The sequence below is a fragment of the Periplaneta americana genome, chromosome 8 (assembly GCF_040183065.1).
Source record: "Periplaneta americana isolate PAMFEO1 chromosome 8, P.americana_PAMFEO1_priV1, whole genome shotgun sequence".
In the NCBI taxonomy this organism is placed as follows: domain Eukaryota; kingdom Metazoa; phylum Arthropoda; class Insecta; order Blattodea; family Blattidae; genus Periplaneta; species Periplaneta americana.
In genome coordinates this window covers 118,744,722-118,761,222 of record NC_091124.1, presented here as the reverse complement: position 1 = coordinate 118,761,222, position 16,501 = coordinate 118,744,722, and the positions used below count along the sequence as shown (strand labels likewise).

The window sequence follows — 16,501 nt, the reverse complement described above, 5'->3', positions numbered from 1 at the left end:
CCTTCATAAACAATTTGTATAAACTGGGTGAAAAGCTTTGGTCTGTAGTTGTTGATGTTGTCCCGTGTTCCTTTCTTGTGCTGTAAAATGATTGTGCTTGTTCCCCATTCCATTGGTATTTCCTCTGTTGTGATGATCTTGTTGAACAGTTCTGTGATTGCTGGTATTAGATCTGCTTGTCCTAGTTTTATATATTCGTTGTATATACCATCGTCACCAGGACACTTGTTGGTTTTCAGTTTTCTGATGGCTGTTCTTACTTCACTTTGAAGGATGTGTGGAATGTCCTCTGTGTTCCCGATTATATTGGAGTCATGGGTTGGACTTGCCTTTGCTAGAGTGCTGGTGTATAGTTTACTGTAGAACATAGTGGCTTGTGTTCAGATCGCATCTCTTGAGGTCTGTCTTCGCCCAGCGTCATCTTTCACTCCTAATATCCAATGCTTCCCGTCCAACATCCAATTCCATATTTTTTAAACTGATTTAAAGCTTTCGATTAGCGTCTATATCTGCCTGTGGTTATAGTCTCTTGTATCTCTTCTTATTTCTTTCTTGGTGCATCTTTACAGTTCTGCATAGCCTCATTCAATTGTGGGTTGCTCTCCAATTGTGCCTTCAGTTGTTCCCTTCTTTTTATCAGATTTATTGTTGTTTCTTTGGGCTTGCTCCTTCTCACCTGCCCGGGTCCTGGTATCCTAGAGTTCTTGGCCACTTGTGTGATGCATTTTTCCATGTTTGAGTATAAGTTTTGTGTTTGTTCTTCTTCTCGTTTGTGCAGGTTCTGTATGTGTTTCTTTAGTTCGCCTGTGTATTTCGACTTGTCTAGTCTTGCTGGTTCAATCATCGTTTGTTTGAAGTAGTGTCATTTCCTATCCTTTATGGTCATTTGGAGGCAGACCATATAAGTATATTATTAGCCTTTAAATTGGCGAAACTTCATTTCTCACACTAGTTTATTAAACCGTGTCGGACTGTAAAGAAAACAACTATTGCAATGTCCATATTTTATATGTTGTACAATATTATAGTAGCTATTGTGAAATGTTAATTTTCCTAAGAAATTTTTTTCTATTGTATTAAAATTATAGCATATATAGCCTATTAACCTGTTGTATCCTATAGGATACTTTGCGAATTTAAGGGTTAGGCGACAATTTCAAAATTACTATACTTTACAAAAAGAAATACCAATATTGAGAAAATTACACAAATTTTGTCAGAAAGAAATCAGTTTTACTGGATATATGGAAACTTTGAGAAAAATGATCAAGTCGATGGGATTTTAATGTAAAAAAGTAAGAACAAACTGGTGGAATGTCCTGACATTATAGCTAAGAAGGCAACATACCTTCGTTTTCTAAGGAAGAATGAAACCAACGAAAATAACCCAGTCATATATATTAATGAAACTTGGTTCCATACTCACTACTGTGTCCACAAGTGTTGGCAAGATGTAAACGTATCAGAAGTGTTCACAAATGATAGTGCTGGCCAGAAACTTAAGTTGTCTATGCAGGAGGTCAAGATGGATTCATTCCTATTGCATTTCTCATTTAGGGCTATGACGCCAAATTGAAAACTGGCGACTACCATGGAAATGAATTCCGAAAATTTCACTAAATGGGTAACTACCCAATTAATTCAGGATTACCACCAAAGAGTATAGTGGTATTGGATAATGCTCCGTATCATAGTAAAAATATAAATAAACCTCCTTCATCATCGTCCTTAAAAAGAGGTATCCAAGAATGGCTTAGGAGAAATGATGTCGCATTTGATGATGATTTGACAAAATATGAACTATTAGAACTAGTTACGCATCATGATCTGAAGATAGAATTTGAAATCAATGAAATCCTGTGCAGAGGAGGTTTCACACCCTTGAGATTGCCCCCTTACCACCCGGATCTAAATTTATTGAGTACATTTGAAGTCAAGAAAAAAGAAAAATTTCGGAAAAGAATGTGGGTGACGTGTCTATAACTAAGTTGATGGAAACAGTACGTGATGCTTTTACCACCATCACAACTGAAGCATGGAAGAAATGCGTTGAACACACAAAGAATATAGCGAAAGAATACTGGACGAAGGACAGATTACTAGAAGAAGAAGTTGAAAAAATGATTATCAGCGTTGGTTTGGATGATAGCAGCGAGTGAGACAGTGACTGTGTCGAAACAGAAAATCCATACGAGTCATCGGAAGGTAGCAGTATGGAAGGAGAGCCATCCACAATTACTGTAGGGGGGTACAGCCATTTTAAATAGTATGTGAATATATCATTCCATAAATAATTATCCCAGTTAACAATAAGTTCACTAATCCGTTATCACTGTAAAATACGAGGGGGATCCAGGAAATAACGACCGTTCGCGCATACTGCCATGCAGCTGACTCCCCTTTCTTGTTTGAAGGTCAACTGGCTTCCTTAACATGTGTTCTCATAATGTTGTGAGTACTGGTTGCAACAAGTCGCCATTGTGCATTTTGTGTTATTTCAAAATGAACGATGTGATTGATAATCCCCCCGACTGTGAGGTGAGGAGTGTGATTCGATTTTTGAATGCCCGACATTTGAAACCTGCAGAAATTTACCGGCAATTGAAAGAAGTGTATGGTGATACTGTAATGAATGAAAGAAATGTGAGGAAATGGTGCGAAATGTTCAACAATGGGCGAACAAATGTCCACGATGAAACTCGACCCGGACGCCCATCACTCATCACAGAAGATGTGAAGACTAAAGTGAACGACAGAATCTTGCAAGACAGGCGCACATCATTCGACGAATTGCATATTGCCTTTCCTGACATTTCTCGTTCTTTGCTTGGTGAAATTGTGTCGCAACATTTTGGCTACCACAAAATCTGTGCATGATGGGTTCCACGGCAACTGAGTGACCAACACAAAACTCAGAGAATGGCCTCAGCATTGACATTCTTGATGCGATATCACACAGATGGAGACGCCTTTCTTGAACAAATTGTGACTGGTGATGAGACCTGGGTGTCTCACAACACCCCAGAGACCAAGCGCCAATCACGTCAGTGGCATCATCCCTCATCACCCAAGAAACCGAGAAAATTCAAACAGACTCTCTCAACACAAAAAGTCATGGCTACTGTCTTTTGGGATCGCAAAGGTGTTCTTTTGCTGGATTTCATGCCAAAAGGCACTACGATCAATGCAAATCGTTATTGTGAGACTTTACGAAAACTACGGCGAGCCATCCAAAACAAGAGGCGAGGAATGCTTTCGAGAGGCGTTGTGCTTCTTCACGACAACGCCCGCCCGCACACTGCTGCTTCAACTCGAGAATTGCTGGATCAATTCGGTTGGGAAATCTTTGATCATCCGCCCTATAGTCCAGACCTTGCTCCTAGCGATTTTCACCTTTTCACTAAGCTGAAAGACTTTCTGGGTGGTACGCATTTTGGAAGTGATGAAGAGTTGAAGAAGACAGTGAACACCTAGCTTAATGAACTGGCGGCAGAGGAGTATAACACGGGAATTCTAAAGCTAGTGAACAGATACGACAAATGTTTAAATGTAGGTGGTGATTATGTAGAGAAGTAAAGGAAGCTTCAATTATGTAACAGACTTTGTTTTTTCAAATAAATATATTTTTTTTAATTATTACAACAAAACGGTCGTTATTTCCTGGATCCCCCTCGTAAATAGGCCACATAAAGCTTTATAGGCATAAGTTAACGCATGAGTCAACAAATAAAACAAAATCATTGTTTGAAAATTTAAGTTGCTCATTAATGTCATTTGACACTGCAAAGCATAGCATAATACATGAGTATTTAACAGCTAATGCCCTATGTATTCTTGAATCTGTCTTTACAAAATTATTGTAAATGTAAATAACTTACCCTATTCAACGCTACATTGAGACATCTGTATGGATACCGGTAATACTAATTTTAACAGGTGATATAGCATTGCAACTACACACACGTTCTGACTTGATCTTGTACCCACAAACCATTGACTGATTAATGCATAGTAGTGATAAAGGTACGAATGATACCAGGGTACATGTCACAGCAAGATTGTGTGACTCATCCACCATACAGAAACTAGTTGCAATGTGAGAGGCAAAAAATAACCCTGCATTAATGAAGCATGATTACTTATCTTTATAATAGCGAGTTGTTTGGAGTAAGAAAGTAAGAAATTCGCAGCATGCTAGCTATAGTTTACATATGACCTGGACAGTACTGCACCAATGTCCTAACTATAAACAGACTGATCACAACAGAGCGACATTAGTGACCTTCTTCCGATATGGCTCGATGCTTGGGTGCACAGTAACAGTGGCGGCTTGCACTATATTAAAATAAAACTTTATATAAAAGTTATAAAATTTTCAAATATATTTATTTTGAAAAATCTTGATTCATCCGAATTATAAGAAATTAGTAGAGACGATTATGGCAATTATAGACCAATATCCACTATTCTAGTTCTTGGAAAGATTTTTCAAGTTCTTATAAACGGATTGCTAAATATTTTGAAAATAATTTTGTATTTTATCATGAAGTTAATTTGATTTCAGAGATGGCTATGCTACCAATGATGCTATTCAAACCTTAGCTATGAAATGCAGTTCAGGATCTCGACTAAACTGTTACCTCAAAGTTAAATTTGTCTCGTGAAAACTACACGCACGCTCACACGCACGCACGCACACACACACACACACACACACACACCTACTTTCAAACTATTATGATTTTTTTTCTTATGAACTCTGTAAGTTACTTTTTACACCGTCAAAAGGTTGCTTACTGATCAAGCAGCGCATACTGTATAGTGATATGCTACATCCAATCCATACTTGTGTGTACCTGACAATGTCCTAAGCTGATTATGAGACATGCTAATATCCATATTCAAATTCGAAGTTTGTAAACAGTAGTGGACAGCAAGACCTGTATTCAAGTGAGGATATAAATCCTAAAAGTAATGACTTGGGTCTTCTAAATAAACCAAAAAGCTTGTTTTGCCCATCCCACATAGTTATTTTCCAATGCTCGTTGAAGATGTCACACTGTCTTATATTAACCCCTAATCATTCACCAGGAAAGGAAAATCTACAATTCCACGAACTGTTGAACAAGCTTGAATTCAATCTCGAGATGAAATAGGAGATAATGATAGTCACTCACTTCAGCTGCCAGATGACTATGCACATATAAGAAATTTCCAAGGAGCTCCACGTAGGTATTATTCTTTCTAAGTCTATCAGCAATTGTAAAAACATCTTAGGCCTAGTATCTTTTCCTCTATAGGAGTTCTTCTCCCTTACGCCCAATTACTATAGGCTCCGAGAATATCAAACACTCACAATATTCTCCCAGCTTCACCCATTAAGTTCTCAAATGCACTTTTATCAGCGGCTCAGAGTAGGGAAACAATGCAGTGTGGCTAGAGAAATGGGATAAAACTACAAAAGGCGCAGCAACCAATATTTTTCAACAATATGGAGGAGTTAAAATACTTTTCGAAATGTATTAATCAAATGAATTGTGAATCTGTATAAATTGTATATAATTTAGTGTGTTTTTTAATATAGAAATATAAATAATATTTTAACAACCTTCAAATTTATTGTAAGTAATATTACATGTGAATCTATATAAAGAAAATGTAGCTAATTTCAGTAATATTGCAGAACAGTTTACGAAACTGTAAACCAGGACCTGCCTTAGGAGTTGCAGGGCCCGATTGGAAACATTACCGGTATTCGGTGCCGCATGTTCACAGACAAGTTCTTCATAATTTATACCGGTGAATATAGTTTATTGTAGACTTACATCTCTATTAAAATTTAAAAATTAAATCCTTGGCATGACAGCCCATGAAGGACCAAAGCTGACCAGTTGGCTGCTGGCCTCATGTCCAGCATAGATGAACGATCATTCAACTAGTATGGAGATATGGTGTAGTTAGCACGATGATCCTCCCAGCCGTTAAAGTTGTTATCCATAACCAGATTTCGCAATCTATCATAGTTCCCCAAATTCATCATGTTAATGGGCGGGCACCAGTCCCACACATTGGCCGAAATTTCATGAGAAAATTCCTTCCCCATGAGGACTTGACCAGCGCGCATTTTCTTAACTTGAGTCCTAGGCATGATGCCTTCGACCACAATGCAATGGGGTGGGACTTATATCTAGGCCTATATTATACAATAAAGATCAATCAAAATATGCATTTACAAATGAATGTGTTTTAATGGAAAGTAAATGTACAAGTAAATAAACAACATAATATATTGATTGTCTTCAGACAGTCTAAGTAGTTGGAAAATCACCTATTTTATTCACTCTGAAATGAATGAGTGAAATTGTAATATTAATTCTTAATCAAGACATAAGAACAGCATTTTTAGGAAATAATTTTTATTTTTTTATTTATATTACATAATTCTAAATATCACTTAATATGAGCAGATAATAAAGAGACATATTACTCTTAGGCCTACTGCCTTTAATATGGAAAAGTTTCTCTTGTTTCTTTTCTCTGCAAAGAGTTTTAGGATTTTGTCTAAGTTTAATAAAACTCCAAGTAATTTTCATATTCAATGGACAGTATAAAATTATCAAACTGTTCAAATGTTCTTGCTGCATTAATGATCTCAAATAATTAATCAAATGCTCACAACATTGGATTTTCTTCATTATTTTATTTACTATACTAGTAAATGTCCATGATTTTATTATGTTTTAGTTGGTTATTTAACGACGCTGTATCAACTACTGACTTATTAGCATCAATGGAATTAGTATTAGCGAGATGGCATTTGGCGAGATGAGGCCGAGATTCGCCATAGATTACTCGACATTGGCCTTATGGTTGGGGAAATTTTCGAAAAAACCCAACCAGGTAATCAGTCCGAGCGGGAATCGAACCCACGCCCGAGCGCAACTCTGGATCAGCAGGAAAACTCCTGAGCTATGCCAGTGACTGACACTTTTATTATCTGAAATGTTTATGGCTTCTCAATTTCGTATGTGCTGCAAGTTCATAGTTTAATGATCTTCTGTGCAGAGAACATATTTGGTGATGTACAAATTCCAATTCTGAATAGTGCGCTGCCAAACAGTCATGTCCATTTACTAGTCTGAAGATAGTCACTGCTGTTGTTTGAAGAATTAGAAATCACTCTTTTAATTTTTTAATTTCGCATCAAGACCTATTTTCACTATTTTATTAATATTTGATACCGTATTGTCCGTTAATAATTTCTCTTTATTAATAATTTTTCTGAATAATACGCAGTAGTGCGGACGGTGGGTTTGAAAGTTGAGGAGGCCAAGACGTGATTGATGAGAGTATATAAATATAAGACCTGTGGCGTACCTCATTACCAAGTGCAGAATTTATAGGTTTTAAGAAACTAAAATTAGGTTTTCCAGTTTATGTTTTGGGATTTTAAATCTTATGTTTAGGAATTTATATGATTTTATGGAAAAAAAAAAAATAAAAATAAACAACATACTGTTAATATATTACAATGGCTTGGTAAAGATTGCCACTCTTTGGGACACTTTAAGTCCTAACCTACGAATTAGGTCTTTTTAGATCATATTGAATTTAAGAATGTCACTCTTTGCTACATAAAACCAATAAGAAAAGCAATATTTCGAAAGTAACGAGGTAGCAACAAAATTGGTTCGAACCTAAGAATCCGGGGCTTGCTCATTACTATTACCCTAGATCATATATATAACAGATAACTCATTGCTATGTTAAAATCGGCAGCACTTTGAAGAGAACAACTGCCAGGATCGCCACCCGTACGCCGTGAACGAACACGAGATGGCAGTACAGTCGCTAATGCAATTCAAATGGGAATTATGACGTGATTCCTTATGTAACAACTAGATGGCAGCATAGTAAACCTGACAAAAGTTGTTAACGTCAAAGCCTATAAGGCCGACCTATCTGTTACATATATGATCTAGGCTATTACATAGTCTAATTTTACAGCAAATTAATTCGACAATCCTCTTTCTTCGCAAACCGATCAATTATGTCACAACATACTGAACAACTGCTACTAGAAGAAGCTAGAGACAAATCTGTATTTGTTTCTAAACTCTCGATATATTTAATAAACTGTATAAATAAATACATCTCGTAACACGAAAGAATAAAATAACAGGAACACCCGCAAACAAGAGAAAAATCTAACAACATAAATGGGAACTTTCATGCAGGGAGAGAAAACTAACAACACGTGACTCAATTTTCTAAAAACTAAGAAGAGAGAAAGAGAGAGAACTTCCCAATACAATCGAAACCAGCTGTGACTATAAGCAGTACAGTTGTCAGCAGTGGGTAGGACGTCTCCAAATTCGGCTCCCCTCGCGCGTTCTAGTCAAGTTTAAACACTCCTCTAACCAGCTATCTTATTGGTTGAACTGCTGTTGTCATGGTTACTGGGGAGTAGAGTCATGTAGCTCTCGCATAGACACTGCAGCCTGCTAGATGTTGACTATACAGGTTACAGCACTATCTGTTATTTTTCAGTACGAATTATTTGTACTATCTAGAGTATAGCGAGCGGACATCACCAACTGAATGTGGTCAACTTTATGTAACTTACATCTTAGTCGTAGTGAATAGTAAAATTAATATAAAAGGAAAAATGTTCGTCATTTGCTATAACTTGTCTGTGATCTTAATTCAGCTGGAATGATTACTGCCAGACTGTGTTCTGGTAAAATAATAGGGGAGGCACGGCCTCCCTTGCCTCCCCTGAAAATCCACCGCTGATGATACAATATATAAGAATGAAATCTTTGTTGGATTTTAGTTCCTTTCCTTGAAATCAAATAAGTTTTTATCAGTTTAAATTTGGAAAAACTCTTTTCCTCTGATGCTAGAGTCACCAGGAGTGAGAGGAAGATTCGAAGGAGAATATATAAATTTGGAAATTCCGTACCAGTAGACCTATTGCAAGGAAGAAACAGAAGTTATTTTCATGGGGATCTTAATCTCTGCCGGAAGAACTGGCTTTAGTGTCTCACTCCACAAGCATGTACCGATCACATCTATATCAGGAACTTTATGGTATTCACTTGTTCTTGTTTCTGTTCTACCCTCACATATGTCAATGTCACTTCCAGATCTGCTGCGCATTTTCCTATAGTATCCATAAACAAGTTCTGAAAATTACACAAAATCCCGAATAAATCTTTATGCTTAAGTGCAGGGTCCAATTGGAATAAATTGGTCCACTCAGCTTAAAGCCAGCCCTGTTGAAAACCATTGTACATATAGTATTATCCATGTAATGAAACATGTAGTCAAATGAATAGGCCTACACAAAAAATACATGAAACGCACACAGATATGAAATTAAGCATTTTGCAGAGAGAGAGATAAGCTCCTGAGTATGACTATGGATTTGCCTACCAGACAGAACGTTTTGACTCATCTATTGGCATTGAAATTCAAATTACGTAACTTATTTGCTTTAGTTACAGGACATAAACCTGTCTATGAATGAAAAGGCAATGGCGACTTCGCAACCAGATGACAATAATTACCAGAGTCCGATCTGATAGAAAACAGTGACGAGTTACCATCTCAATGGAAAACAATGAATACTCCTATCTGATGGAAAATAATGACGAGTTCCTGACTCATTCTGATATAAGGTGTTCGAATGTTGATTTTATAACGAACATTGGGCTTCATGTTCCCATGTTCCATTCGGCCCCTGTTGCTTGTTAGTGTTCACACAATATCGAAATAATGAAAAATAATATAGGTAATATACCTATTTTCTTAATGTCTCATTATGACATTATGCATTTACAAGAAAATGTGAAGATAATTTTCTTGCTATAGGCCTATGTGATCATATTTAATGAGAGTATGGTATGAAAGAAAAATTTCATGGCATGATTGTGACTATAATAGTATTTAAATTCATTAATATGTCACATCAACGGACGTGTATACGTCACCAAACATCGTAAGATGATTAGTGATTACATTTGTAAAGTTTCTTTCAACCCATGAGCAGTGCTGACTAGATCAGACGCTATGGACAGCACTCTATAACAGAGTCGCCAGTATGAAAGGATAATTCCAAGCATTTGGCGCGAGACAAACTTGATAGCTCAGTGGTAGAGCGCCTGACTGGAGAACAGGAAGTCGCAGGTTCGATTCCCACTCGAGGCTGTGAAATTTTTCTTTCATACCATGGCATGATTGTGACTATAATAGTATTTAAATTCATTAATATGTCACATCAACGGACGTGTATACGTTACCAAACATCGTAAGATGATGAAAACAAAATTTGTATATAATTCTACTGATATGGACTAAACTTTGAGCACATAGACTTTTTTTAAAACTATTTCCAGTTTTGTGTAGCATGCTGTTGAATCACACATCTGTTGCAAGTATCCCATTCTACAGTATACTCAGAATCTTTATAAAAAGTGAATATTGAACCCATATGGAGTAAAAGAGTGTGATAAACGAAAATAAGAAATAAATACAAAAAAAAAAAAAACATATTAAACAAATTTTACAACAATGAGTATCGGTATTTTTTATAGTTACCTACTATATATAGGCACCTAATGTTCTCAAAATTAATATGAGTGTATGGCTCATGCAACATGATTTTACAACAAATTAGCATAAGCGATTCAGTTGTTTTGATACCAGTACAGTACTTATTTAGAAAGTTGATTAGGAACAGCCTTACAAAGTGTATTTATGGAATAATATATATTTTTTAAGTGTGCCACACTGTAGAGTCATGGTCTAAGGCATGATGTCTAGGACTTAACATTACGGAATGCGTGCTGGCTCAAGTCTTCTAGGGGAAGGTATTTTTTCATGAAATTTCCGTCAGTGTATGGGATTAGTGCCTATCCAGCATCATGATGAATTTGAGAAGCTACAGCAGATAGTGAAATCTGATTATGAAAACCAGCTATAATGGCTGGAGATTGTCATGCTCACCACGAGACCTTCGTTCTGGTTGGATGATCGTTCACCTCTGCTGAGGCATGTAGACGTGAAGTCAGCAACCAGCTGGTCAGCCTTTGTTTTTCATGAGCTGTTGCATCTCGTATTTATTTTATCTTTTTTTTTTTTAAATTTTGATGGAATTTAATTTCAAAGGGAAGGCGTGTTTCAATACTACTGTCCACAGACTATAAGGAATCGTCTTGACGATGATAGCCTCCATCGAGACGTCTGTGGCGAACATCTGCATCCACCCAGCTCAGCAAAGTGCAAATTTCTGTGGGCAAGAAATCGAGAGTGGACTGTGGAGGATTGGCGCAATGTTATTTTCACTGGCAAAGTGCTCATCTCCTTGATGCATGGCGATCATTGCTGGACAGGTAGCAGGCTCTAGTATCAAGGTTCTTTTGAGCAAGGGATAGTTCAGTAATATTATGGGCCGGTATCATCCATAGTTGCAGGCAGGATGGTCCTTGTGTCTGCCCATAGAATTATTGGTGCAGCACAGTGGTAAAAAAAAAGACCATCCGACAATCTGATGTTGAATTTTTCCACCAATAATATGGAGGTGACTTCGGACTAATGGACGACAATGCCCGATACAATTGATGTGGTGTTGTTGAAGAGTTCAACGGGAAGTTTGAAATTTCTAGACTAGAGTGGCCCTTGGAACTCACCAGCTGTGAAACCTACTGGAGATGACTGAGACTAGTTGAAAAGGGTTGTAGGGTACAAAAGAAACACTCAGGTACTCTGACAGATCTCAAATATGCTGTCATTCAGAAATGGAATAGACTGAGACTACATGCCATGGCGGATATGGGCTTGCTGTGTCGCCAGAAGCGGTGTAACAGAATACTAAAGCCAAAATGAGACACAAAATCATTATGAATAGGTGTAAAGCATTTTAATATTTAAGGTACCATTTTTTATGGTGTAGGCTATGTTTTTTCTTGATTCTTTTAAATAAACGTTCTATTCAAATTATATTTAATAGCCGTCTGCATTTTTATAAGTTATTCTTGTCATAAACTTAAGGTAAGGTTACACTATCAAATATTAACAATATATCAGTGCAGTGGTTCAAAACTTCTTCTTTAATGCATATATTTACCTATATAGGCCTATTATATTTGTTCTTATTTCTGTTTAGCTTCATCAGTCAGATATACAAAATAAACATTAAGCCTCTTGCTATTATTTTCACCGATAAACACAAAAACAATCATCATTACGAACTCACCTCGCTCTAATGGTGCTCTCTTATACTTCTCAAGGCGCTTGACGGCGATGGCTTCAAGGCGTACTCTAGCAGCTGGATACTCCTTCAAAACGTCCCACATATCCTTCTTTGAGAGTACGAACAGGTCGCTGTAGCCCACAGACCTCACAGAAGCTGTGCGCCGGTTCCCTGCACGAAACTCTATTATATTGTTGATGCAGTAATAGTACATGCACGAAGCAACATTCATAGATATGAAGGCAATTTACACATATTTTATTGCGTAACTTACAATAAGGACACATTTATACAAACATACATGATGTTAACTCAACAACGAAAAATCAATTTACACAATTAGATAATGACAGAATTTAAGAGTGCTTCAATGTTATTAGGGGGTCACTAGTTTTCTTTTTAAAAGAAGGAGGCATCTTACCTTGCTGAGCAATTATGAAATATCAAGAAACAAATTAAGGAATCCTACCTATGGTTTGATAGATTTTCCAATTCCTTGAACGCATGTAAGGCCGGAATAGAAAGTTTTACAGACATGAATCAAAATTAATTTTCATACTACAGCTGCAAGAGATAAAAACAATTTAAGGTCGAGGTGTTCCAGCAGGATGATGCACCACTTCATTGGGCGAAAGAAGTTCATGATTTTCTTAATCATTTGACATCAACTGGTGTGATTGTGGTGGGCAAATTACATGACCTTTAAATTCTTCACACCTGATGCCACACAATTTTTTGTTTTGGATTTTGTGAAGAATTATGTTTATTCATAGCGAATCAGGGGTATTGATATTATTTCAAAGAAAAGATTGTAACTTATCAGCTTTTAAAAAAGAAACTATTCCTGAGATGTTTGATACACATGAAAGGAATTAGTTTCAGGATATGAATGTGTTGTCTAAACAGTAGTGGGCACGTTGTAGTCTAATGAAAACACATCTACACATATACACGTTACAAGCATTCTGTCAAATTACAGCGCCAGTTTCTAGCTATCACCTTTAACACCACCTTCATTCTTTCAATTGAATTTTGTTACTTCCTATATTACTTACTTACTTACTTACTTACAAATGACTTTTAAGGAACCCGAAGGTTCATTGCCGCCCTCACATAAGCCCGCCATCGGTCCCTATCCTGTGCAAGATTAATCCAGTCTCTATCATCATATCCCATCTCCCTCAAATCCATTTTAATATTATCTTCCCATCTACGTCTCGGCCTCCCTAAAGGTCTTTTTCCCTCCGGTCTCCCAACTAACACTCTATATGTATTTCTGGATTCGCCCATACGTGCTACATGCCCTGCCCATCTCAAACGTCTGGATTTAATGTTCTTAATTATGTCAGGTGAAGAATACAATGCATGCAGTTCTGCGTTGTGTAACTTTCTCCATTCTCCTGTAACTTCATCCCACTTAGCCCCAAATATTTTCCTAAGCACCTCATTCTCAAACACCCTTAACCTATGTTCTTCTCTCAGAGTGAGAGTCCAAGTTTCACAACCATACAGAACAACCGGTAATATAACTGTTTTATAAATTCTAACTTTCAGATTTTTTGACAGCAGACTGGATGATAAAAGCTTCTCAACCGAATAATAACACCCATTTCCCATATTTATTCTGCGTTTAATTTCCTCCCGAGTGTCATTTATATTTGTTACTGTTGCTCCAAGATATTTGAATTTTTCCACCTCTTCGAAGGATAAATCTCCAATTTTTATATTTCCATTTCGTACAATATTCTGGTTACGAGACATAATCATATACTTTGTCTTTTCGGGATTTACTTCCAAACCGATCGCTTTACTTGCTTCAAGTAAAATTTCCGTGTTTTCCCTAATCGTTTGTGGATTTTCTCCTAACATATCCACGTCATCCGCATAGACAAGAAGCTGATGTAACCCGTTCAATTCCAAAACCTGCCCATTATCCTGAACATTCCTAATGGCATATTCTAAAGCGAAGTTAAAAAGTAAAGGTGATAGTGCATCTCCCTGCTTTAGCCTGCAGTGAATTGGAAAAGCATCAGATAGAAACTGACCTATACGGACTCTGCTGTATGTTTCACTGAGACCCATTTTAATTAATCGAACTAGTTTCTTGGGAATACCAAATTCAATAAGAATATCATATAGTACTTCCCTCTTAACCGAGTCATATGCCTTTTTGAAATCTATGAATAACTGATGTACTGTACCCTTATACTCCCATTTTTTCTCCATTATCTGTAGAATACAAAACATCTGATCAATAGTCGATCTATTACGCCTAAAATCGCACTGATGATCCCCAATAATTTCATCTACGTACGGAGTTAATCTTCTCAAAAGAATATTGGACAAAATTTTGTACGACGTCAACAAAAGTGATATTCCTCGAAAGTTACCACAGTTGGTTTTGTCCCCCTTTTTAAAGATGGGTACAATTATGGACTCCTTCCATTGTTCTGGTACAATTTCCTTTTCCCAAATAGCAAGTACAAGTTTATAAATTTCGCTATATAATGCACTTCCACCCTCTTGTATTAATTCTGCTGGAATTTGATCGATACCTGGAGACTTGTACTTTTTCAAATTTTCTATCGCAATTTCGACTTCTGAAAGCGTGGGTTCGGGTATAAATAGCTCAGCAGTTTGTATTTCAATTTCGTTCCGATCATTTCTATTTGGCCTATGTACATTTAGTAGTTGCGCAAAATAGTTTTTCCATCTGTTACTTCCTATATTATTTCAATTAATTCTTTCTGACCAACGAACACAGAATTTGTTTTCATTCATTATTTGTAATCACTGAAGGCCTATTTGGATTTATTTAAAAAAGTTATATACTTATGCCACATATTAATAAATGAGTAGTATTGCTCCAGTTTACTACTTTTTTTTATACATATTGGTATATTTTGTAATATGTAGCCTAAATGCGTATTTTTGCGTAATTATCAATTATTAAAATTTTCCTAAAATTATATATTACTGTAAAAATAAATATGTGTATAACAACAAAATAACTCTTGCCTCCACTAGCAGACTAGGATAACAATAAAATGTGAGATACCGGTACCAGTAGTTGTTAAATTCCCATTCAGAAAACTTCTAAATTCGAAAGTCCAGCTCAGAGTTGCAGTCAATTAACGCCTCCACTACACTGGCCTTGTTTTAAGGGGACAGGCTACTGAATTTTGGCCAAATTTTGTCATTTTCTTCATTTTTTTAAATATGGTGCCAAAAATCTACGGTTTCTTGAAGAATAACTTACTGTGGTGAAGATTTCATCCTGATATATTTATTCTAAGTTAGAAATTCAGTTTATCTCACACAAGTGTTTATTACATTCAGATACATAATATCACAAACTTTAAAGTAATTTTACTACAAATTAGAGTTTTCACATTTTAACTTACTTGAAATAAGATATCTCCTGTATAGATATAGGCCTACCTAGGGTAATGGGACCTCGTACCTACACATATTCACATCGGGTCTGTGCATGAAATGTTGTATTAATGTACATACGAGGGTTGGTGTATAAGTCATGGCAACTATTTTTTTCAGAGTTAATTGATGGTATCACGAGATGTTGTATGTTGTGTATCGTATGGCATCCAAAGTAGCCTATGTGGTCACATTGCTAGATGCTAGTGTAATGTATGGTTATCAATCTCACAAAGAACAATGTGAATTCAGTTGTGAGTCCACTGATGTGTCACACATCCATAGTATGAGTATGTTGTCACAGCCCTATGGGGATGGCAGTGCGATATGGTTAACACACAGAGCGATTACATGTAAGTATAATGCAGTTGTGAGTCTACTGCCATGCTCAATGGATGTGACCTGATGGGGTTCTGGGTTGTGTGTTGTAATTCTATTCCAATTACCGTGGAAACACGAGTAGCATGATGCTGTGTCATTATGGATGTTTGATTGCTATTCTACCCTATCACACCCCACTAGTACACATAGGCCTACTGCCCTTTCAAATAGCATGGCATATACCGTATCCTTTCGAGTAAAATGATGCTGCAACGTTTATGGATGTCTAATCCCTACCACACCCTACGCTATTAGTAGTGCAAGCAGTACCCTGCCCTTCAATTTGCATATTTCAAATTTCGGACCACACCAGCATTCTTGAAAAAAAAATAGTTGCCATGGCTTATGCTCCAACCCTCGTATATGATTATGATGATGATTATTATTATTATTATTATTATTATTATTATTATTATTATTATTATTATT

The 16,501-nt window shown here is 36.6% G+C and overlaps 1 protein-coding gene across 4 annotated transcripts in view; it reads right to left on the bottom strand.

The window, feature by feature from the left end:
- LOC138704980 (cyclic nucleotide-gated cation channel-like) overlaps positions 1 to 16,501 on the bottom strand; it is a 243,035-nt gene that overhangs the window by 62,475 nt on the left and 164,059 nt on the right. For all 4 annotated transcript variants that reach the window (XM_069833485.1, XM_069833489.1, XM_069833487.1 and 1 more), the window contains exon 4: positions 12,260 to 12,427. In XM_069833485.1, coding sequence (XP_069689586.1) covers positions 12,260 to 12,427 — 168 coding nt within the window. The remainder of the gene's footprint in view (positions 1 to 12,259; positions 12,428 to 16,501) is intronic.